Genomic DNA, 19,747 nt, shown 5'->3' on the forward strand with positions numbered 1-19,747 from the left:
GTGTGGGGGCTGTCAGGGAAGCACAGGGCTAGTAGGAGACCTGGAAGGCTGGCAGGGACCATGGGGGGCTCACAGGGGGGCACAGGGCTAGAAGGGGAGTCTGGGAGGCTGGTAGGGGGGCACAAGGCTGGCAGGGGCCATGGGGGGCTGGCAGGAGCCATGGGGTACCTGAGGGACCTACCTGCGGCAGGTGACCTCCCCTCATAGCCCCCCCAGCACTGCCTGCGTGGGTCCGGGGCCACCAGAGAGGGAACACCGGGGGGTCCTAGGGGTGGCCTGTCACCCCGGGGGGACAGGACCCGGCCCTGCAGAGCAGGGTGGGCTCAGCCCTCCCCCTCAAGCCCCCACGGCGCGGCCCCGCCGGGAGCTGCAGGACAGGTTCTGCCGGGTGTCCCCTGGGCCCCCTGCCCGGCCCCGCGGGGGCCCCACTGAGGGGATGCGCATCCCCCCCGGCACGGGGACCACCGGGACCCCCTCCTTTCACAGTGAGGCTGTTGGGGACATAACAGCTTCTCCCCTCCCCTCCGCCCCCCCGCAAAAAATCGCACGGGGAGGGTGGGGTTTCAGTCACTCGCGTGGGACAGTGCTGCCCTCCCGTGTCTCCCCTGCTTGTGGCGGGGATGTTGGGGACACAGCGTCTACCCCCCAAAAAAACCACCCAAACCACGAGTCGGATGTGGCTTCAGCCGCCGGTGTGGGTCAGCTCTGCCCTCCCATTCGTGTCCCCCGTTCTGCTGCCGGGCTGTTTGAGACACAGCAGCTCTCCCCTCCAAAAAAGCCCCAAACCACGAGTGGGATGTGGTTTCAGCTGCCCGCGTGAGACAATTCTGCCCCTCATTCGCGTCCCACCTTTTGTGGGGCTGCTGGGGACACGGCAGCTCCCTCTCCACCCAAAAGTCCGCATGGAGCAGAGCTTCCTCCCCGTGTGTCCCTCCCTTTCGTAGGAAGCACACCGCATCTCCCCCTGAAAAAACAAAAACAACAAACCAACAAAAGACCACGGGTGGGGTGACTTCAGCCACTCGCTTGGGACAGTGCTGTCCCCCGCGCGTGTGTCCCCCTTTTTATAGTGGCGCTGTTGTGGACACTGCAGCTTTCCCCGCAAAACAAACAAACAAAAAACGCGTGGGGCAATGTTGTGCCCCCCCCATGCCCCTTCATTTCTTGAGGACACCGCAGCTGCATTCCACCCCCAAAATAAAATCACGGGTGGGGTGTGCCCAGCCACCCGCGTGGGCCCCGGGGGAGGGACCCCCCCGGCGAGGCTGCAGCATCCGGGCCGGCCCCGCCACATCCTGCCGCCGGAAGGAGCCGCGGCCCCGGGACAACCCCCCCGGCGGTGACGTCATGCGGGGGCCCCCGCCAGGCGTGACGCCAGCCCCGCTCTGTGACGTCACGCGACGGGCGGGCGGCGCCGCTCCTGCAGGGAGGGGGATCCCCCCTCACCCCCCCATTTCCCCGCCGTGACCCCCACCCCCCCGAGCCGCCCCGGTGCTGGGTGGGGGCTCCGGTGGGTGCCGCCCCTCTCCCCGCCACGTCCCCGGGGGGGACAGGGACACGCGGGGGGGACACGGACACGCGGGGGAGGGGGGTCGGCTCTGCCGCAGCGCTGAGGTGACCTTGCGCGGGGGGTGGCGGGTCTCCCCCCGCGGGTCCCCCCCCCGGGGCGGGGCTCGGTGCCCCCCGGTGCCCCCCGCGGGGGCGGGGAGGGGCCGCCCCCGCCCCCGCCCAGCGCCGCCCGCAGCCGGGGCCGGGCCGCTCGGTGCGGGGCGGCCATAAATCACGGCGGGCAGAGCCCCCGCCCCGCCGCCGCCCCCGGGACCGGGCAGGGGGGGCCCAGCCCCGCCGCCGCCACCCCCGCCCCCAGCCCCTGCGGATGTGGCGGAGCGGCCCGGCCGCCCCGCACCGGCCCCGCCACCGGCCCCGGGGGGCCCCGCTCCGCCGAGCCCCGCACCCCGCCCCGCTCCCCGCCCGGCACTGAGCCCCCGCCGCAGGTACGATCGCGCTCCGGGCACCGCGGAAGGGAGGAGGATGAGGATGTGGATGAGGAGGATGCTGCCGCCGCTGGGGGAGGGGGGAACCTCCGGGGAGCCCCTTCCTCGCCACCCCCGGGGGTGCGGGTGGTCCCTTGGCACCTGCAGCCCCCCCGCCCAGGGAGCGGGTCGGGGGGGACGTGGCCCCAATGCACCCCCGGGGGATGTGAGGAATGGGGACTTCCCTGCCGCCCGATGGGTGCCAGGGGGGTGGCCGTCACCCGCCGTCCCCCCGCAGCCCGGGCGGGTGTCCTGACCTTGGCCGTGGGGCGGGGGCTGCGGCGGGGACGTGCTGGGTGGCTCTGCCCGGCTGCGGCCACCTCCGGGGACACACCGGTGTCCCCATGGTGCGGGAGGGGGCGAAAGGGTGCCATTGGGTGGGGAGTGCAGGGCGTCCCCATCCCGGTTCCACGCCGGTCACCGGTGCCACCGCCCGGCAGCCACCCGTCACCCCGGTCCCCTTCGCGGGGGGCTCCCGATCCCCATCATGAGAAGTGACAGTCCCCACCGTGGGGGGTGACAGTCCCACGGCCCCGTAGGGCTGAGGTGTGGAGTGGCCAAGCCCAGGCTGTGCCGTTGTGGGGTGTTTTGGGGACTAGGACGATGTGACCCCATCCCTGAGGTGCCAGCAGCGGGAACCACAAATTGTCCCCAGGCACTGCTGCAGGGGCTCGTTCCCTACCCACCATGGAGAAACCCTGCAGCCAGTGGACACCTCCCCTTCCCCATGCCTTTGTCACCCTGCTGTCACCACCTCTCCCAGCCAGGGTCCCCATGTGCCCCCATCCCCACGCTGCTGCCGCACCCAGGGTGCTGATCCGCTGGGTGCTGGGGACCACCCCGCTGCTGTCCCCGCCTGCTCCAGCTGTGTCCAGGACAGGGGTGGCAGGGTCCCTGGTGCTGGTGGCACTGCTGTGGGGCTGCTCCCGGGGGTGGGGGGGCTGATGTCAGCCCCCTGCCAGGGTCCCTATGGCATCCACATGCCCGGGAAGGGGAAACCATGGCACCGGCCTCAGCTCGGGAACCACAGCCATGTCCACTGGGGACACCTTTGGGAGCTGCCATCACCCCGGCTGGCGTAGGGTAATGGGTGCTGGAGGGACACAGTGACAATATGGAGCTACCAGCAGGATGTGATCCCCCCCAAACCCGTCAGGCACCGGTGGGCTCCAGTGAGGAGCGGCTGTGGCAGTGTCAGCACCATCTGCAGTGGGACAAGCGGGGATGGCGGGTCCCACGGGAGCCCGTGTCCTGCCAGCAGCCGTGGGGACAATGACCCACATCCTGCCAACCCACCCACGCTGCCCTGGCACGGGGGGCTCCGGGGACTGCCCCCCGTCGCGGCGGTGCCAGCCTGCCGCTGCAAATTGCCACGGCGGCGGGGACCGAGCCCTGCCTGCAGCGCTGGCACAGCTCCCGAGCCCCGGGGTCACCATCCCCTGGCGATGGCACTGACATCCTTCACCGCCGCCATCCCCGAGCCCACCGTGCCGTGGGAGCCTCTGCCCCGCGGTCCCTCTGTGCTATTCCTGGCGGGTTTGGGGCTGGAGAGGGGATACACGACACCCCGGCAATGCCAGTAGCCTGGAGACCTGGCATCCCGCCGGCTGCACCGGGGTCACCCCGGGTCCCCCAGCCGTGCCGGCGGCCAGGCAGCGTGGGGGGCCCAGGGGACCCCAGCCTGGCCGGTGGAGATGGGGGAGCCCCCGCCCGCGCCCGGGCTCCGTCCCAGCGGCCCCCACCCGGACTGGGAAGCCCCTGGGCCCAGCCCCGCGACGGACTGGTTTGAACTGGTGTGGCGGGGGGGAAGCTGGGCTGGGGCTGGGCTGGCAGCGCCTGGCGCGGGCAGGAGAGGCCATGGGGGGAGAGCAGGCAGGGGCAGGCAGGAGAGGGCAGGGGCCTCGCGCGGGGGCCGCAGGTGCTGGGGCGTCCGGCCAAGCCACCGCAGGGCTTGTCCCCGTCCCCATCCCGGCGGGGCCCCCGCGGCGCCCCGTTTCCCGAGGCCGCGTGGTTTGGCAGCCGCCTGCTCGCCCGCCCGCGGCCGCGCTGGGAGCCCTGGCGTCAGCGGCTGGAGGCCCCTTTCCCACCCGTCCCGCCCGGGGATGGCTGCGGTCCCCACCCAGCACCGCCCGCACCGGGACCCCCAACCTCCCAACCCTGAGGACGTGAGGACACGACCGTCGTGGTGGGACCAGCCCTGACTCCAAGCCTGGCCTCACCGCGGGACCCCCTTCGCTGGGGGGCTGCCGGCACCCTGTCCCACTCCCTGGGCTGGGGCCCTGCTGTGACACCCCAGCTGTGGGGTCCTGTCCCGTCTGTCCGTCAGTCCCCGAGCTGTGCCACCAGGCTGTGGGGCACATGGGGGTGGCTGAAGCCCGAGAACCTTGGGGGGCTCAGGGTGGGGACTCCCCATGGGCATATGTCGCAGTGGGGCGCAGAGTGAGGACCCCCCAGAGGGGAGGGGCCCCACTATGGGGCAGGCGCGCAGGGCCAGGGAAGCTCAGGAGAGTCTCCGTCTCGTCCCAGGAGATGGGACCCTGCGATGGGGCAGCCCCCACAGCGGTGGGTGGAGATGGATGCTCAGGCAGAGACCCCTCCCACTGGAGAGGAGGGACCCCGCTATGGGGCTGACCCCATGGCCACGGAGGGCTCAGGGTGACGAGATGCTGTGGGGCAGCTCCTCCCACTCCGGGAGCCTGGGACAGGAACCCCCCCTGGGGTCGGCCCCTCGGCCAGCACAGGGGTGCAGGCGGGGGGTCCCCCGCCCCGCCGCTCGGGCCCCATGCCCCCCGCGGCTCCTCCGCATTCCTCAGCGTCTGAGCCGGGCTGGACCCCCGCCAGCGCGGGGGGCCCCTCCGGCGGGGCAGGGCGGGGGACGGGCCCCCCGGGGCGGGGTGGGGATGGAGGGGCCCCCCCGCTGCCACGTGTGCTGGGTGCGCCGTGCCCCCCGACACGGCCCCTCGGCCGCCCCCACCCTGCCCCGGGCGATGCGGGTGGCCGCGGGGGCACAGCCGGGGGACCGCATCGGCTCTGGCTCGGGCGCTCACCGCTGCACCGAGCTGCCCGTTCTCAGCTGCCCGCCAGATGTGCGGCGGCCGAGCCACGAGGGTGGCATTGTGTTGTGCCATTCCATGCCGTTCCGTGCCACGCCGTGCGGCCGGCAGCCCCTGCCCGGCCCCGGCAGCGGCGGCGTTGGCCGGCGGGGAAGGGGCCCCGGCGGGGGAGGAAGCTCTGCCGCCTCCGGGGCTGGGGCCAGCGGGCTCGGCCGCCCGGGTCACCGCCGGGCTGGTGGCCGCCACCGCCCTCCTCTGCCGCTGGGAAAGGCCTCGCTGGGGCAGGCCCGCGGGGACTGACGGACGGACCGATGGATGGATAGATGGAAGGATGGGGGGGCGGAATGGGGACACCACAGCTCCAGCGCCGCGGGTGCCCAGGGGATTTGGCAATCCCCGGCAAGGTTTGGTCATGGGCCAAGGGGCTGTGCCGGCGACACGGAGAGGACACACTGGGGACACCGAGGGGCCGGGGGGGGGGGGGAGCCGGTGCCATGCCCTGCCCTTTGCCCGCTGCGGGAGGGGGCCGCGGCAGGGTGGCCGGAAGGGACGGCACGGTTCCCGTGCCAGCACCGTGTCCTCCAGCCCGGAGCAGAGCGGGCATTGCCATGGGGCCAGGCTGGGGCGATGCTCTGGGTGGCACTGGTGCCCTCCACCCCTGCAGTGACCCCTGGGTGTCCCCCGCAGAGCCCACCCCGGCACCATGCATTCCCTGGAGGAGCCCCTGGACCTCAAGCTGAGCATCTCCAAGCTGCGAGCTGCCCGCGAGAAGCGGGGCCCCTCCGGCCCCCGACCCCGCGCTCCCCAGCGCCCGGACACCCCGCCGGCTGGGGATGGCCGAGGGGGCAGCCGGGGGGGTCGCCGGGCCGTGCCAGCCTCGCCGTCCCCCGGGCTCCTGGGACACTCCAGGCTGGTGGAGCCGCGGGATGGACGCTTCCCGGCCGCCGTGCCGGTGGTGGACCTCAGCCTCTCGCCCCGCTCCGGGGGGGAGTCTCCGGCTGGCAGTGCCTCGCTGTCCCCTGAGCGCCAGGGCAGCGGTGACTTGCCCGGCCCCCTCACCCCACACGTAAGTACGGCCGTGACCCCCCCGAGGTGTCCCCAGCGGTGGGGACTGTGCCCGGACGGCGCTCCCGACCTCGGCAGCGTTCCCGGTGCTGCCACTGTACACACAGCCCGGGGTCAATGTCCTGCCTGCTGCCCCTGCCCCCGGCCCCAGAGGCATCCCCGGGGTGGCTCCTGGGAGGTCTCTCTGGGGTGTTTCTGGGGGCCTCTGTGGGGTTTTGGGGTCCCTGAGGCAGGGGGTAGCGAGTCAAGGGGGTTTCTGAGAAGCATGAGGGGAATCTCAGGGGGGATCTCTGGGCGGTCTCTGGGCATCTCTGGGAGATGTTTGGGTTCCTGGGGGGCTGGTGGATGTCTCTGGGAGGGTTCTGGGGTTTCTGGGGGTCTCCATCCAGCTTGGCCCTGTCCCCCACTGCTCCCCCATCTGGGTTGTGCTCCAGGATTTCCAGTCCCTGCGCTACATCGATGGCCTCCCCAGCTCCTTCCAGTTCTTCCTGCCGCTGGGCGCTGGGGGTGCCCTGCACCTGCCCCCCGCCGCCTTCCTGCCCCCCAGCAAGGAGAAACGGCTCCCCCCCGAGCTGCCCCTGCCCAAGCAGCTCGTCTGCCGCTGGTCCAAGGTCAGCAGGGAGGACTGGGGGGCCGGGGGGGTTATGGTGGGAGTGTGAGGGAGCTTTGAGGGGCTGGGGGTGGTGATGGGGGGCTGGGAGACCACATGGGTATTGCAAGGATGGGGGGGCAAGCAGGAGTATTTTGGTGCTGGGGAGAGGACATGGGGCTGGAAGGCCATGGCAGAGTTCTGTGGGGCCAAGCAGGGACAGTAGGGCTGGAACGGGAGTGATGGGGAGCTGGGGGTTGTGCAGAGATGCTGGGGGGTGATACGGGGCAGGAGGTCATGCAAAGGTCCATTTCCATTGCCCCAAATGCTGGTGCTGCTCTGCATGGGGTGCAAGGGGAGCTGGCATGGGATGGGGGGCAGGGGCTAGCCCTGGTGGGGGGATTAGCCCTCCTGCTGCCCACCTTGCTGGGCTCCCTCACCCCCAGCCTCCTGCCCACAGTGCAACCAGTTCTTTGACCTCCTGCAAGACCTGGTGGACCATGTCAACGACTTCCACGTCAAACCTGAGAAGGACGCGGGGTACTGCTGCCACTGGGAGGGCTGTGCCCGCCATGGCAGGGGCTTCAATGCCAGGTGGGCATGGGGGGCTCCAGGGGGTCTCCGGGGGGGCTGCTGCGGGGAGGCAGGAATCCAGCCCTGGGGCTGTGCAGGAGGAGCCTCCATCCATCTGATCATCTGTCCATCCCACCCTCCCTCCCTCTGTCTCATGCAGGCTGTGAGGTGCTGGGGGGCTGGAAGATTGTGCTGGCCTGCATGTCCCTGTCCACCCCACAGCCAGGGCATGGGGACAAGGGCTTGCCCTGGAAGTCAGGGCTGACCCCTTCCGTGATATTCCCTCTTGGATGTTTCCATGGGCAGATTGTGACAGGACAAAGGGGAACAGTTTTAAACAAAAAGAAGAGAGATTTAGATGGCATATTGGAAGGAAATTTTTCCCCATGAGGGTGGTAAGGCCCTGGCACTGGGTGCCCAGAGAAGCTGTGGCTGCCCCTGGATGTGTTCAAGGCCAGGTTGGACAGGGCTTTGAGCAACCTGAGCTAGTGGAAGGTGTCCCTGCCCATGGCAGTGGGTGGGATGAGATGATCTTTAAAGTGTTCCCAACCCAACTCATTCCGTGATTCTGTGATTGCCCCAATCCCGGCAGGTACAAGATGCTGATCCACATCCGGACGCACACCAATGAGAAGCCACATCGCTGCCCCACCTGCAACAAGAGCTTCTCCCGCCTGGAGAACCTGAAAATCCACAACCGCTCACACACAGGTCAGCGCAGCCCCCTCACCGCGCTCACCGGCAGAGCGGGGGGCTCGGGGGGACACGGGGGACACGGCAGGGCTGGTGCCCCCCGGCAGACCCGGTGCTGTCCCGCAGGTGAGAAGCCCTACATCTGCCCCTACGAAGGCTGCAACAAGCGTTACTCCAACTCCAGCGACCGCTTCAAGCACACCCGCACCCACTACGTGGAGAAGCCCTACTCCTGCAAGATGCCGGGCTGCCACAAGCGCTACACCGACCCCAGCTCCCTCCGCAAGCACATCAAAGCCCACGGCCATTTTGTGTCCTCCGAGCACCCGGAGATGCTCAAGGTCCACCCGCCTCCCAAAACGCCCCTGGGCTCGGCGGAGGTGCCCTACGTTAACGGGGCGCAGCTCGTCATCCCCAACCCCGCCGCCCTCTTCGCCCCGCCGGGGCTGCCGGCGCTGCCCATCCCTTTGGCGCCGGCACCGCTCGACCTCAGCGCCCTGGGCTGCGGGGCTGCGGGCGCCCTGCCCGCCCTGCCCGGCCCCGTCCTGCCCCTCAACGGCGGCCCCTTGAACTTGGCCAAGAGCCCGCTGCTGCCCTCGCCCTTCGCGGCGGGGCTGGGGCTGCCCGTCATGTCGCTGCTGGCCGGCGGGGCCAAGGCCGAGGGGGAGAAGGGCGGCGGGGCCGAGGGGCGGCAGCCCAAGGCGGGCAAGGGGTCGGAGAGCCGGAAGGAGAGGGGCGAAAGGACGGAGCCGGGGCGGCCGCGGGTGCCCCCCGAGAGCCTGGCGCTGCTGCCGGGCGCCGTGCTCGACCTCTCGGCCGGTGTCAGCTCCGGGGGCAGTCCCGAGGCGCTGCCCCCCGGCTGGGTGCTCATCCCCCCCGGCTCCCTGCTGCTCAAACCCGCCGCTGTCAACTGAGGGGCCCGACGATGCCGGGGGCCAGCCGCCGGCCCCGTGGGCAGATCCCGCTCCCTGGGGACGAGGGGCACCGCCCCCTCCTCCCCCTGCAGCCCCGGCGGGGCCTCGCTCGTGCTTTTACCCGTCACGAAAGAAGAACGGACTCTTCTGAGAAAAGCAATAATCCCTCGGCGGCCGGAGCCGGCCGCGACCCCGCGCTGGGGGCAGGTAGGGCACAGGGGGGTCCCCCTGCCCCCCCCGGCCCTGGGCAGCCGGATACGCCGCTATTTATTTCTCGACCAGCCCTCTGCTCCGACAGGGTCCCGCTTGGGCTCTCCTGCTTCCGCTGACTCGGCGTCTCCCTGCCCGAGGCCTCGGTGCTGCCGTGGGGGGCCGCAGCCCCCGGCCTCCCGCCGCACGGACAGCGGGGTGACAACCGGGGGACCACCCGCTCCCGCAGCCCCGAGCTGTGCCCGGCCGTCCCGCCCCGCCCCGCACGGCCGGCAGGGCCCCGGGCAGTGCCACGGCCACGGCACCCCGTGCCGGGCCCAGCTGGCTGGGCACTCGCCGGCCTGGCGCCCACCCGCGCCCTCCCTCGCTCCCTCCCCACGGCCACCCCCGTCCCGCCGCTCCCCGGCCCTCCCGTGACAAGGCACACGGCCGCGTGTGCTGCTCGCCGGGGCACAGCCCCCCTCTAGCTACGTTCATACCTAACCACGCACCGCGAGCGCATGCGGGCAGCGCGGGCACGGCTGCCGGGCACAACTCCTCGGGATGCAGCGGTAGGACGCTCCCGGGGGAGGCCCCGGCCGTGGGGCAGCGTGCTCAGCCTCAGCGCGGAGCAGCTCGGAGCCTCCCGGGGTCACACGTGCGCCCCGCTCGCTCCGAGCCACAGGGGTGTCCCCAGTGCTGCCCCGCCGTGCTGCAGGAGCCCCGCGTGCCCCGCAGGGAGCCGGTCTCCCTGCCTCACCGGCGGCCGCCCGGCGCTGCCCCAGCCCAGCATGGCCGCGGGCCCTCGACCAGGCCACCCCGGCCGGTGAAACGTCTCCTCGCTCCTCATCGGTTTGTTGTTGCACATTCCAGGACATCAGTATTTTAACGGTCTCGAAGTGCCTTTCTATCGTAGTTTCTGGGTTGTTTTTATTTTCCTCCTGTTGGGCTCCATCGCTGTTAGCGTAGCGTGTAAGGACTGCACAAGTACGAGATAAGCTAACGACTGTAACACTATATTCGTCCAGGGGAGAGGAAGTTTATTAAGAAAACAATAAAGTGAAGTTGAAGTAAGTTCCTGTTTCGGTCCGTGGTTATGGTGGCAGCGGTGAGGAGCCCACGCTGGGGACAGAGGGGTGCAGGGGGGGATGGGTGTGACCTCAGGGGCTCAGCTGGCTCTGCCTGACCCCTGGCCGTGTCCCCCACGCCCCTGCTCAAGCAGCCTCAGCACCAGTGAAGCCCTGCCAGGGTCTGTGGGGTGAGCTGCAGGTTGGGACACCCACAGCATGTCTCCTCACAGCCCCTCACCCCGACCCAGCAGTCATCCACAGTGGGAGAAGGTAATGGCACAGCACTCCCGGGCTACGGAGCCAGAGGTAGCCGTGCACTCAATCCAAGAGCATCCAATCTCCCCACCAAAAATAGCTCCCACAGCCTCCCCCAGTGCCATTTGAGCCCTGGCAGCCTCAATGCCCCAAGGACACCCCTTCTTCCCCAGCTGCCTCCTCTTCCCCAGGGCAAATGCAGCTCCTCACAGGGGCCAATCCCTCCGGGGCAGCGCTGGGCAGCTCCCTGCTCCCTCCCCAGGTGTGGAGCAGCCAGGCCAGGTGCTGGAGGACACGGTGTTTATTGGCTACCTATAAGTTAAGGGTGAGGGACAGGGCGGCAGGGCTGGCAGGAGTCACGTCTCGGCTTTCCGCCCCTTCTCCTTGTCACCCTTGGCCTGGATGCGCAGCTCCTCGTCCAGCCGCTCCTTGGCTCTCACCACCTGCGGGACACGGGGCGACATGGAGGGATGGGGTGGCACGGAGGGCTGGGGTCCATGGGAATACTCAGGCTCTGCCTATCCTAAATGGCAGGCAGGGGAAGGTACAGCCCCACTCCGCTCCTCCCGGTGCTCACCTTGGACTGCAGGTAGAAGGAGCCTCCCACTGATTTGTCGTTCACCTTGAACAAGTGGTCATAGTTCTGCCGAGAGAAGCTCCGGGTCAGTCACCTCCACCCTCCCCAATCCCAATCCTGAACCCTGGGAGCCTCCCACTCCCCAGAGCATTGCTGAAGAGTGATCCTGGGGACATGGCTGGCTCTGCCTGACACCACTGTGAGCCCATGGTTCCCAGCTGGGCACCTCCAGAGATCCCACATCCCTTCCCTGAGGAGCCCTGCTGGGCACATGCAGGAGCCAAGCCTGAAGGGCTGCTCCAGCTGGGGCAGGGAATCCTTGACCTGGGATTAACTGGCCCAGGACAGCATGGGGGAGCCACTGTCAGCCCCATGCACAGCAGCACCCTCAGGGAGGGCATGACCCTGCCAGCACCATCCCTCCCCAGCTCTGAGGGAACCTCTACCTTCTGGATCTCCTCGGGGTTCAGGTTGGAGACGTTGAGGATCTGCTGAGCTTCCTGGAGGCTGATGCCAATGATCCTGGAGGCAGCAGCAGACTGGGGCCTCTCGGAGCGTCCTCGTGCATTGGCCGCCGCCTGGCTCGCTGGGGACAGACAGTGACTGAGTCCCCCATGCCACCCCCAGCCCTCGGGGGGGGTCAACAGCAAAGCCCATGGGCTCCAAGGTGCTCAGAACCCGGTGTCCCCCTCTGTCCCCATCCAGCCACCCCCGGGGTCACCAGGATGCCATCCCAGTGCCAGGGCAGTGACAGCACCGTTTGCTGCAGGCAAGGCAGGGCTGGGGCTGCCACATCCCAGGGATTATCCTGCTCTGCCCTTTGGGCTGCTGGGATCTCCGGGAGCCTGGCAGAGGTGCCAGGGCCAGGCTGGAGCCTGGGAAGGCTGCTGGGAGCCCAGCCTGGGATGAAACGCCATCGGGCCAGCTCCGGGAGGTGTGTGCTGACTGTCACTCTGTGACAACCCGGCAGTGTCCCCTGCAGGCATGGCCGGGGATGGGGCGCACTGAGGTGCCCAGGGCAGGGTGGGGATGTGGAGCAGTGCCCAGCAGGGCAGTGTGAGCACACGGAGCACACGGAGCAGCATCCCAGCTCCTACCTGCGAACTCCTGGCGCAGCGCCCGCATGAAGGCCCGTCCCACCACCTGGGCCCCCACGAGGATGATCTGTGCCAGGTACTTGGCCTGCGGGGACACCCTGCTGTCACAGCCACCACGGGCCCTGTCCCCACATAGGTCCTTTGCCCTGTCACCTCCTCACGGGCCCTGCACAACCCTGGCCCTGTCACCTCTCCCCTTTCCCTGGGGGTCTGCTCCGACCCACCCTGGCTTCTGCCATGGCCGTGCCTGGCCCTGTCCCCCCTCCTCTGTCCCTGTACCCCACCCAGGCCCTGCGATCCCTCTCCCAGACCTTGTCCCATCCCCAGGCCCTGTCCACCCTCCCGTCTCTGTCCCCTGTCCCCACGCCTTGTCCCCTCTCCCCTGGCCCTCTGGCCTCCTCCCCTGTTCCTGCTTCCCTTCCATTGGCCCTGCCCTCCCTCCTCTATCCCTGTCACCCCTCCCCATGCCTTCCTCCCCCTTCCCTGGTCCTGTGACCCCTTCCCCCGTCCCTGTCCCCTCTCCCCTGGCCCTGGCCCTCCCGGAATCAGCTACTTCGCACATTCCCGAGCCCGCTTCCCTCCCCCGGGTCCTGTCCAGCCCCCGCTCCGCGCCCCCGTCCCCGCTGTCACCCTGCCCCGTCCCCCCGTCCCCGCTCACCATGTCCCCACCGCCGCTTCCGCCCCGGCGGTCACGTGGCCGGGGGTGAGGGTCACGGCGGACACCGAGGCGGAGGCGGCGCGGGCGGAGCGTCCCCTCGGCAGGCACAGCGCCCTCTGGCGGTATCGTCGCGCGGGAGGTCCGGATGGCTGCGGGCGGATGGGGCGCGACTTCCCCGGCCCTGGTCCCCGTGTCCCTCCGGTCCCTGTGCCTCCCGCTCCCCGGTCCCTGTGCTATCGCGGTGCCGGTCCCGGTGTCCCCCCGCTCCCTGTGTCCCCCCGGTACCTGTCCTGTTTCCCCGCGGTGCCCGTCCCTGTGTGCCCCCGTTCCCCGTGTTCCCCCCTGCCGCGGTCCCTGTGTCCTCCTCGGTCCACCCGGGGCCGGTCCTTGTGTCTCCCCTCCCCCTGTCCTCATGTCTCCCTCGGTCTCTGTGTCCCCCCCACACCCGTGTCCCCCTGGAGCCGATCCCCGTGTCCCCCCATCCCCGGTCCTTGGGTCGCTCCCGGTCCACGAGTGCCCCTTGCTCCCTGCATCCCTTCCATCCCCGGTCCCCGTGTCCTCCCCCTGTGTCTCCCCAGCTGTCCCAGGATCACGGCAGGACATGGTGCTGGTGCAGCGGCTTTAATAGCGGGTCCTGCCCGCGGCGGCCCCTGCGCCTTCTCCTCCTCTTCCTGCTCTTCCTCCTCCTGGTCCCTCCGCCGGGCCCGGCGGGTGCGAGGTGTCCCGGCTGCTCCTGGGTGTCCCGGCTTCTCCTGGGGGTGCCGGGTCCAGCCTAGTCCTGCGGGAGGCCGGCGGTGAGGGGCGCGGCGGGGCCGGGTGGGACTCACCCGGGGGTCGGGGGTCCCCCTCCCGCACTCACCCACTCGTCCTCGTCCACGCCCTCGAAGGAGTCCTGGGGCAGTGGGTCGTCCCGGTTGCCCAGCCGGGCCACCATGGCATTCAGGAGCTGTGGAGAGAGGCCGGGCAGAGCCGTGGGGCGTTGGGCATCACCCCCGGCCCCGCCGCAGGGTGGTCATCCCAGCACCCACCTCCTCCTTCTTCTGCTCATCCGTCTTCTCCTCCAGGTACACAGACGCAGGGACGAACTTGCGCGCCGGAGCCTCTTTGGGGGCCTCGCTCACTGGGAGAGTGGTGTCACCATGGGGCGGGAGGGCTCAGCCCCGTGGCCAAAGGCCCCCACAGCCATCCCGGAGGGCCGGGAATCCTCGCCCAGCCCCTGCACCCACCTGGCACCATGTCTGCGGGGCGCAGGCTGGCACGGCGCTGCTGCCCATCCTGCCCATCCAGCCAGGCAGCCGCGCTCAGGGCCGGCTCCCACCACACACGGGTGGGCGGGAAGAGATCGTCCTGGAAATACTCCTTCTGCGGGGGCAAGGGTGCTCAGGGAGGCGCCCTGCCTCCTGTCCCCTTCCCAAAACACAGCCGGTCCCCTCTGCCACCTACCTTGACGCGTGGCACATGGAAAGCCACGGGCTCCAGGGTGCTCTGCCCCAGGCGCAGCGCCCGGGCGAACTCCACCTCCCGCACCTCACACGCCGTTTTGGGCAGGAAGACGAAGCCCTGGTGGGGTGGGAGTGTGAGTGGGGTCTGGCAGCACAGGTAGAGGGTCAGAGACAGGCAGCACAGACCCCCTTTACCTTGTGGGGTTCATTGGAGGTGAAGCTGTTGCACTCGAGGAAATAGGGGGGCTCAGGGGTCACCTCGTAGAGGAAGACTCTGGTGTCACCCTGGGGATGGAGCAAGACAGGGGCTGTCAGGGGACATGGAGGGTTCCCTCCACACTGTTGGGGTGGTGTATGCAGGCAACCCCTCAGATTTTTGGAGGGCAAGCCCTCACCTTGCCAGTGAGGAAGACAACGCTAGTATCCTCATCATAGAAGGGCAGGAGGGTGGAAGGGGCCACGTCCAGGCCGAGGACAGACAAGGGTCCTTCAGGCAGAGCCTGTGCCCGGTACAGGAGGATCCTCCTCTCGCTGCGGCTGTGGGGAGGTGACAATGAGGGGGACCACAGTATCGCTGGGGACCCCTGCCCTGGTATGTGTCCCCCTCTTTACCTGTCAAAGCCGGACACCAGGAGGTAGTCACCACCACAAACCCAAACCAGACGTGCTCCGCGTCCCCCCTCGGGACCTGGGCCCTCCTGTGTGGGGTGAAGGTCACTCTGCCTGCTCCGAGAGAGCTGGGAGTGCAGGCAGGTGCCCACGGGGAGGGTTTGCTGCCCACACCTCCAGCTCTGCAGCCCATCCCCAGTGCTGATCATACCTGTTGAGGCTGAGAGCTGCGCCGTGGCTCGTAGAGCCGTATCCGTCCGTCTTTGCTCACCGTTGCCAGCTTCTTCCCATCCGGGCTCCAAGCCATGCTGAAGATCTGGAGAGACAGATGTTGTACCCCTGCAAATGTCCCAAAGTTGCCCCTCAGGTGTCACCGGATTTGTCATCCCTTACCTGATCTGTGTGTCCCTGCAGGCACAAGACTTCCCGGCCGGCGCTCAGCTCCCAGATCCGCACGGTCATGTCATAGGAGGAGGAAACCAGGAGATTGGATGCCATGGGGTGGAAGCGGATGGAGTAAATCTTTTCCGTGTGACCTGGTGAGGTTGAGCAGTGTGTGGTTGTCCCCAGCTGTAGGTGCCACCAGGCTGGCTTGTGCCCAGCGTGGGGTGCTTGCTGTGTCCTCTCACCTCGGAGAATGGCTTCAGGCTCCTGCAGGGTCTCCTGCAGCCCTCCCTCAGGGATCCGCCACAGCCGGATCTTGGCATCCTCGCCCGCTGTGCATCGAGAGGGACAGTGGTTAATGGGTGATCTGGCATGTCTGGAGCCAGGGGACTCTCCTGGCACACTCTGGTGGGGCTGGCACACGTACCCACAGCGAGGCGCTGCGCGTCAAAGGGGTCCCACGTGAGGTCGGCCACCGCTGTGCCATTCTGGATGGTGGGCACAGCTGCGTCGGGGAGACGGCCAGGCTTGGAGAGCTGTGGGAGAGAGTCAGGGGTCACCAGCACGGCACACCCAGCACCATGGTGGCCTCCACACCACACCGGGGTACCTCGAGGACGGCGATCTGGCCCCCGGCAGAGAGCAGGGGCAGGGCGACGCGCTGGTGGTTGGCGCAGAAGCCGTCGCACTCGCCCGGCGTGGTGAGGCTGAGCCCGCGCAGGTTGGTGAGGTGGCAGTCGCGGTGCAGCACTCGGCCCTGCGCGTGCCGGAAGCGGGAGCTGGGCCCTGGAGCGGGCGAGGGGTGGGTGAGCACCCGGAATCCCCCTCAGTGTGAGACCCCAGCCCACCCCACCGCCCGCTCACCCAAAATGCTTTGCAGGGACTTCTGGCTGGGGCTGCTGGCGAAGCCGCTGGAGGGGCCTGTGCTGGCTGAGAGCGAGGTGGCCGCGCTGCCCGGTGAGGCCAGTGAGGATGGCGAGGAGTAGCCACTGGCCTCCTATGGGAGAGAGTGTGAGTGGGCAGGGAGTGCTGGTGTGCCAGCCTTTCCCTGGAGCAGGAGGGACCTCCACCCCCTCAGCATCCAAAGTGCTCTCCCAGCACCCCATGCTCACACTCTGGTCAGCATCGGTGTGGCCAGCATCTGCATCAGCGTGGCTGGTGTTGCTGTGGCTGGTATTGGTGTCGCTGTGGCCAATGCCCAGTGCTGGCTGCCGGGTGCCAGCGATGATGGGGGAGGTGAAGGTCTCCGTGGGTCTCCGTGCAGGGTGCAAGCTCACCCTCGCCACCTGCATTGGGCACAGCGGTGGGCATGGGGCAGCAGCAATGCCACCAGCAAGGACACCCACCTGGTGACACTGACCTGTTGGCTGTCCCCTGCCCACCAGCCTTGGGCGTCAGTGGCTGGGAGCGTCCCTGTGCAGTCGGGGAACAGATCCTCGTGGAACTCCTGGACAGACTGTGACAGAGGGGATGCAGAGAGTTGGGTATTCCTGAAATCCCACGGCCTCTGTCCTGCTGCAGCTGGGGTGCGCCTGGACATGCCCAGACATTTCCAGCACCCAGACCCCACTACCCATCACCCAAACTTCAGCTGCTTGAAGTGCCCAGCTCTCACTGCACAACGGCACCCAGCAGGTGGCACCCAGCTGTCAGCATCCACTCTCCAGCACCCCGATCCTGCATGCAGCACCCAGCTTCCCAAATCCAGCACCCAGACTGTGACCCACCATCAGCAACCAGGTTTGACCTCTATTCCTGCTCTCCCCAGGCTGGGGACTGGGGTCTCACTGCAGCCGGGTGCCTTTTGTCATCCAGCGTTGGTGACGTGTCACCCATGAGATGACACCAGGCACCCATGAGACAGTGCAACCCACAGCCCCCCTCACCTTGCGTGGCACCAGGTAGCTGATGGGGACAAGAGCAGTGTCAGTGAGCTGCAGGACACGGAGCACCTCGCAGGCCATGACATCCAGGGCCAGGCGTGGCACGGCCGCCAGACCCCGTGTGCTGCCCTCCGTCCGGCACTGGGTCACTGGGGGACAGGCAGGGTGGCCGTGGGGTGGGTGGCCAGGCAGGGGTGATACCCCCGGGAGAGATCAGGGTGGGATGGGACCTGCTTACCCTGGGTGAGTGCTGGCTGCGCAGGGGCTGCCTCGAAGCAGTACAGGAGGTTTTCTCCCTAGAAATCAGGCAAAGGGGACAGGGAATGAGCGAGGCTGTAGGAAACACCTCACTGCACCCACATGCACCCTTCTGCAGCCCACTGCACCCCACTGCACCCACGTGCACTGAGCTGCACCTCAGTACCCCCCGCCGCATCCTCCTGTCCCCCCGGTGCCTTCCTACACCCCCTATCTATGGGACCTCACCTTCCCTGCCAGCACCAGCAGCCCTGTGTCAGCGTCGTACAGTGGGATGGTCACCCTGCAAGGGAAGGAGGTGCTGAGCCAGGGGTTCTCAGAGCACAGCATCCCAATGGACGTGGGGCTGGATCCTGTTCCCCCACAGATGCGTACCCCAAACCCCATCCTGGGGAAGCGTGGGGCAGGATTATGCCATGCTTCGATGGGAGGGCAGTGCCAGTGCTGGGGGTGCTCACAGGGTGCTGGGCTGGTCCTCAACCGACAGTACTCTGTCCCACCATGGGGTGACAGGTTGGCAGCAGAATGTCACTGCCATCTGCTTCCAGCCCCGGCTGCACGGTGCCTGCTGCCAAGCCATGCCCAGCCGTGGGGCATTCTGCTCCCTGTACCAGGTCATGGCACCCGGCCTCGCTCGGGGAAGCCTCTGACACCCGCAGGGTTGCCCTGAGGCCGGCCGGGCCGGCTTGGCCAGTTCGGGGCGGGCGCGTGGCACACCCCGGCACACCGCCCGCCTCCCCTGACACCTGCGGAGCCTGCCAGCCCCGGGAGTGCCCTGCGGCCCGGCTGTGCCAGCTGGAGCGTGTCCCTGCTCCCTGTCCTGCACCCTATCCCAGCCCGCAGCCGGGGTGCTCCATGGCTGGGGGGATGCCCCTGCCAGATGGTGCGGTGGTCAGGACCTGCTCCATGGCCAGAGGGGACCATGACTGGGGGGACGCTCAGTGGCAGGAGGAGACCACAGGGAATACTCAGTGGCCTGAGGGGACAGTGGTGACAGAAGCACAGAGCCACCTCTGTGCCTTCCCTCGGCAGGGGTGGAGGAAGCAGAGCTGCAGGCAGAGACCAAAGGGACAATATAATACTTTAGCTGACATTTCTGTGGCTGTGCCAAGGGGAGGGAGCTGTTCCATGCCATCCCATGCCATGAAGGATAGCTATGGGTGGTATGGGACTGCCCCGGGACTGTTGGCACAACCTAGGCAAACACCTTCAGAAGGCCCGTGGCAGGCACTGGGGTCCCCTGCCCCGCTGTCACCACTGTCACCCACACTGCCACCACCAAAGTGGTGCAGGTTTGGGACAAGGGCACCCTGAGTGCCTGGTTATCCCAGCTCAACCTGTGCCATCCTCACCATGCCCAACAGGGAGCATTGTCCTGCAGCACTAGGCACAGTTCTGCCGTCAGAGGGACAAGGGGACAGCCCTGCAAGGGCCACCCACTTTCCCCCCTGTCCCCCAGCACACGGTGGCAGGAGCTCTGCAGATGCCAGGGGCATAGGGGGACCGGGATCCCAGGGCACTGGGGCTCATCGGTGCCAGAGTCCCTGGTTACCCTGGACACACTGGATATGGGGGTCCTTGAGGATGCCGAGGACACCCAGTCTTCATTATTACCAGGGTTGCCAAGGGTCCCATGGGTGCTGGGGATATGAGGGAGATATCTATACCTGCATCTACCCCTGTACCTGTGTGTATACACATGAGGGGAGCTGGGATCCCAGAGACCCCAGCCCCAGGGATGCTGAAGGTCCTGGGAGGCCCTGGAGGATTTGGAGGGTCTGGGAGCTTCCAAAGATGCTGTGGGTCCTCTAGGGATCCTTGTGACTCTGGCAGTCCAGGGGTCCTGGAGGTCTCACGGAGTCCCTGGGGGTCCTGGTGGTCCCTATGACTCTGGGGGGCACTGGGCACCCTGGGATCAAGGAGGGCGCTGTGACTCTGGAAGTTCCTGAAATCCCAAGGTCCCTGTGGCTCTGGGAGGTCCTGGGGGCCCCTGCGATTCAGAGGTCCTGAGTGCCCCTGTGGTCCCTGTGACTCTGAGCTCCCAAATGTCCTGGGTGGTCCTGGGATCCCTGTGACTCCAAGGTCCTGGAGGTGCCGGGGGCCCCTGTGACTCAGAGGTCCTGAATGTCCTGAGGGTCCCTGTGACTGTAAGGTCCCAGGGGTCCTAGGGATCCCGGGGGACCCTGTGACTCAGAGGTCCTGAATGTCCCGGGGGTATTTGTGGCTCCGGGGTCCCGGGACCCCCTGTGGCTCTAGGCCCCAGATGTTCTGAGTGTCCCGGGACGCCCTGTGGCTCCAGGTCCCCGAGGTCCCGTGTCTCCCGGGGGTCCCCGCGGTGTCGCCCCCGTCGGGCCCCAGGTGCGCGGGGGGCGGGGCCTCCGTGGCGGCTGTGTCCCTCCCCCTCC

General features: G+C 68.3%; 3 protein-coding genes across 5 annotated transcripts in view; 1 reads left to right on the top strand and 2 right to left on the bottom strand.

The window, feature by feature from the left end:
* The first annotated feature begins 1,746 nt into the window (after positions 1 to 1,746).
* On the top strand, positions 1,747 to 9,488 carry GLIS2 (GLIS family zinc finger 2). Its single transcript, XM_085075061.1, has 6 exons — positions 1,747 to 1,994; positions 5,774 to 6,152; positions 6,586 to 6,762; positions 7,201 to 7,334; positions 7,906 to 8,024; positions 8,133 to 9,488. Exons 2-6 carry the CDS (start codon positions 5,790 to 5,792, stop codon positions 8,918 to 8,920), a joined length of 1,581 nt encoding a protein of 526 aa, XP_084931187.1. The 5' UTR covers positions 1,747 to 1,994; positions 5,774 to 5,789; the 3' UTR covers positions 8,921 to 9,488.
* Positions 9,489 to 10,128: 640 nt separating this feature from the next.
* PAM16 (presequence translocase associated motor 16) lies at positions 10,129 to 13,195 on the bottom strand. Of its 2 annotated transcripts, none has more exons than XM_085075064.1 (5): positions 12,767 to 13,195; positions 12,109 to 12,193; positions 11,458 to 11,597; positions 11,012 to 11,077; positions 10,129 to 10,877 (listed from the first exon to the last, which is right to left on the bottom strand). In XM_085075064.1, the coding sequence occupies exons 1-5, from the start codon at positions 13,178 to 13,180 to the stop codon at positions 10,791 to 10,793; spliced, it is 792 nt and encodes a 263-aa protein (XP_084931190.1). In that variant the 5' UTR covers positions 13,181 to 13,195; the 3' UTR covers positions 10,129 to 10,790. The 2 variants fall into 2 exon arrangements, with proteins under 2 accessions (XP_084931190.1, XP_084931191.1); XM_085075065.1 differs by lacking the exon at positions 12,767 to 13,195 and adding an exon at positions 12,298 to 12,547 and having other exon boundaries at positions 12,109 to 12,261.
* A 176-nt stretch (positions 13,196 to 13,371) lies between these two features.
* The window catches only part of CORO7 (coronin 7), a 35,203-nt gene continuing 28,827 nt past the window's right edge, over positions 13,372 to 19,747 (bottom strand). The window contains exons 10-28 of one of the 2 annotated variants that reach the window (XM_085075059.1): positions 17,571 to 17,625; positions 17,323 to 17,380; positions 17,088 to 17,233; positions 16,562 to 16,657; positions 16,314 to 16,487; positions 16,066 to 16,198; positions 15,812 to 15,987; positions 15,629 to 15,737; positions 15,447 to 15,533; positions 15,211 to 15,353; positions 15,029 to 15,133; positions 14,821 to 14,906; positions 14,604 to 14,745; positions 14,404 to 14,493; positions 14,210 to 14,326; positions 13,993 to 14,128; positions 13,795 to 13,886; positions 13,626 to 13,712; positions 13,372 to 13,544 (exon numbers count right to left, since the gene is read on the bottom strand). In XM_085075059.1, the coding sequence (XP_084931185.1) occupies positions 13,539 to 13,544; positions 13,626 to 13,712; positions 13,795 to 13,886; positions 13,993 to 14,128; positions 14,210 to 14,326; positions 14,404 to 14,493; positions 14,604 to 14,745; positions 14,821 to 14,906; positions 15,029 to 15,133; positions 15,211 to 15,353; positions 15,447 to 15,533; positions 15,629 to 15,737; positions 15,812 to 15,987; positions 16,066 to 16,198; positions 16,314 to 16,487; positions 16,562 to 16,657; positions 17,088 to 17,233; positions 17,323 to 17,380; positions 17,571 to 17,625 (2,038 nt within the window). In that variant the 3' untranslated portion in view covers positions 13,372 to 13,538. Of the gene's footprint in view, positions 13,545 to 13,625; positions 13,713 to 13,794; positions 13,887 to 13,992; positions 14,129 to 14,209; positions 14,327 to 14,403; positions 14,494 to 14,603; positions 14,746 to 14,820; positions 14,907 to 15,028; positions 15,134 to 15,210; positions 15,354 to 15,446; positions 15,534 to 15,628; positions 15,738 to 15,811; positions 15,988 to 16,065; positions 16,199 to 16,271; positions 16,488 to 16,561; positions 16,658 to 17,087; positions 17,234 to 17,322; positions 17,381 to 17,570; positions 17,626 to 19,747 lie in introns of both variants that reach the window. The other variant, XM_085075058.1, reaches the window with a different exon arrangement.

Source organism: Lichenostomus cassidix, chromosome 14, assembly GCF_008360975.1.
Source record: "Lichenostomus cassidix isolate B80296 chromosome 14, HeHo_3.0, whole genome shotgun sequence".
NCBI lineage: Eukaryota > Metazoa > Chordata > Aves > Passeriformes > Meliphagidae > Lichenostomus > Lichenostomus cassidix.

Bases quoted from the DNA above. Each gene is read 5' to 3' on its own strand.
- GLIS2 (XM_085075061.1), top strand. From the start codon at position 5,790: ATGCATTCCCTGGAGGAGCCCCTGGACCTCAAGCTGAGCATCTCCAAG. The intron at 6,153-6,585 runs GTAAGTACGGCC...GTTGTGCTCCAG, and splicing joins CCGGCCCCCTCACCCCACAC to GATTTCCAGTCCCTGCGCTA. The intron at 7,335-7,905 runs GTGGGCATGGGG...CAATCCCGGCAG, and splicing joins GGCAGGGGCTTCAATGCCAG to GTACAAGATGCTGATCCACA.
- PAM16 (XM_085075064.1), bottom strand. From the start codon at position 13,180: ATGAGGACAGGGGGAGGGGAGACACAAGGACCGGCCCCGGGTGGACCG. The intron at 12,194-12,766 runs GTGAGCGGGGAC...GTGTCCCCGCAG, and splicing joins GAAGCGGCGGTGGGGACATG to GCCAAGTACCTGGCACAGAT. The intron at 11,078-11,457 runs GTAGAGGTTCCC...TTCTCTCGGCAG, and splicing joins ACCCCGAGGAGATCCAGAAG to AACTATGACCACTTGTTCAA.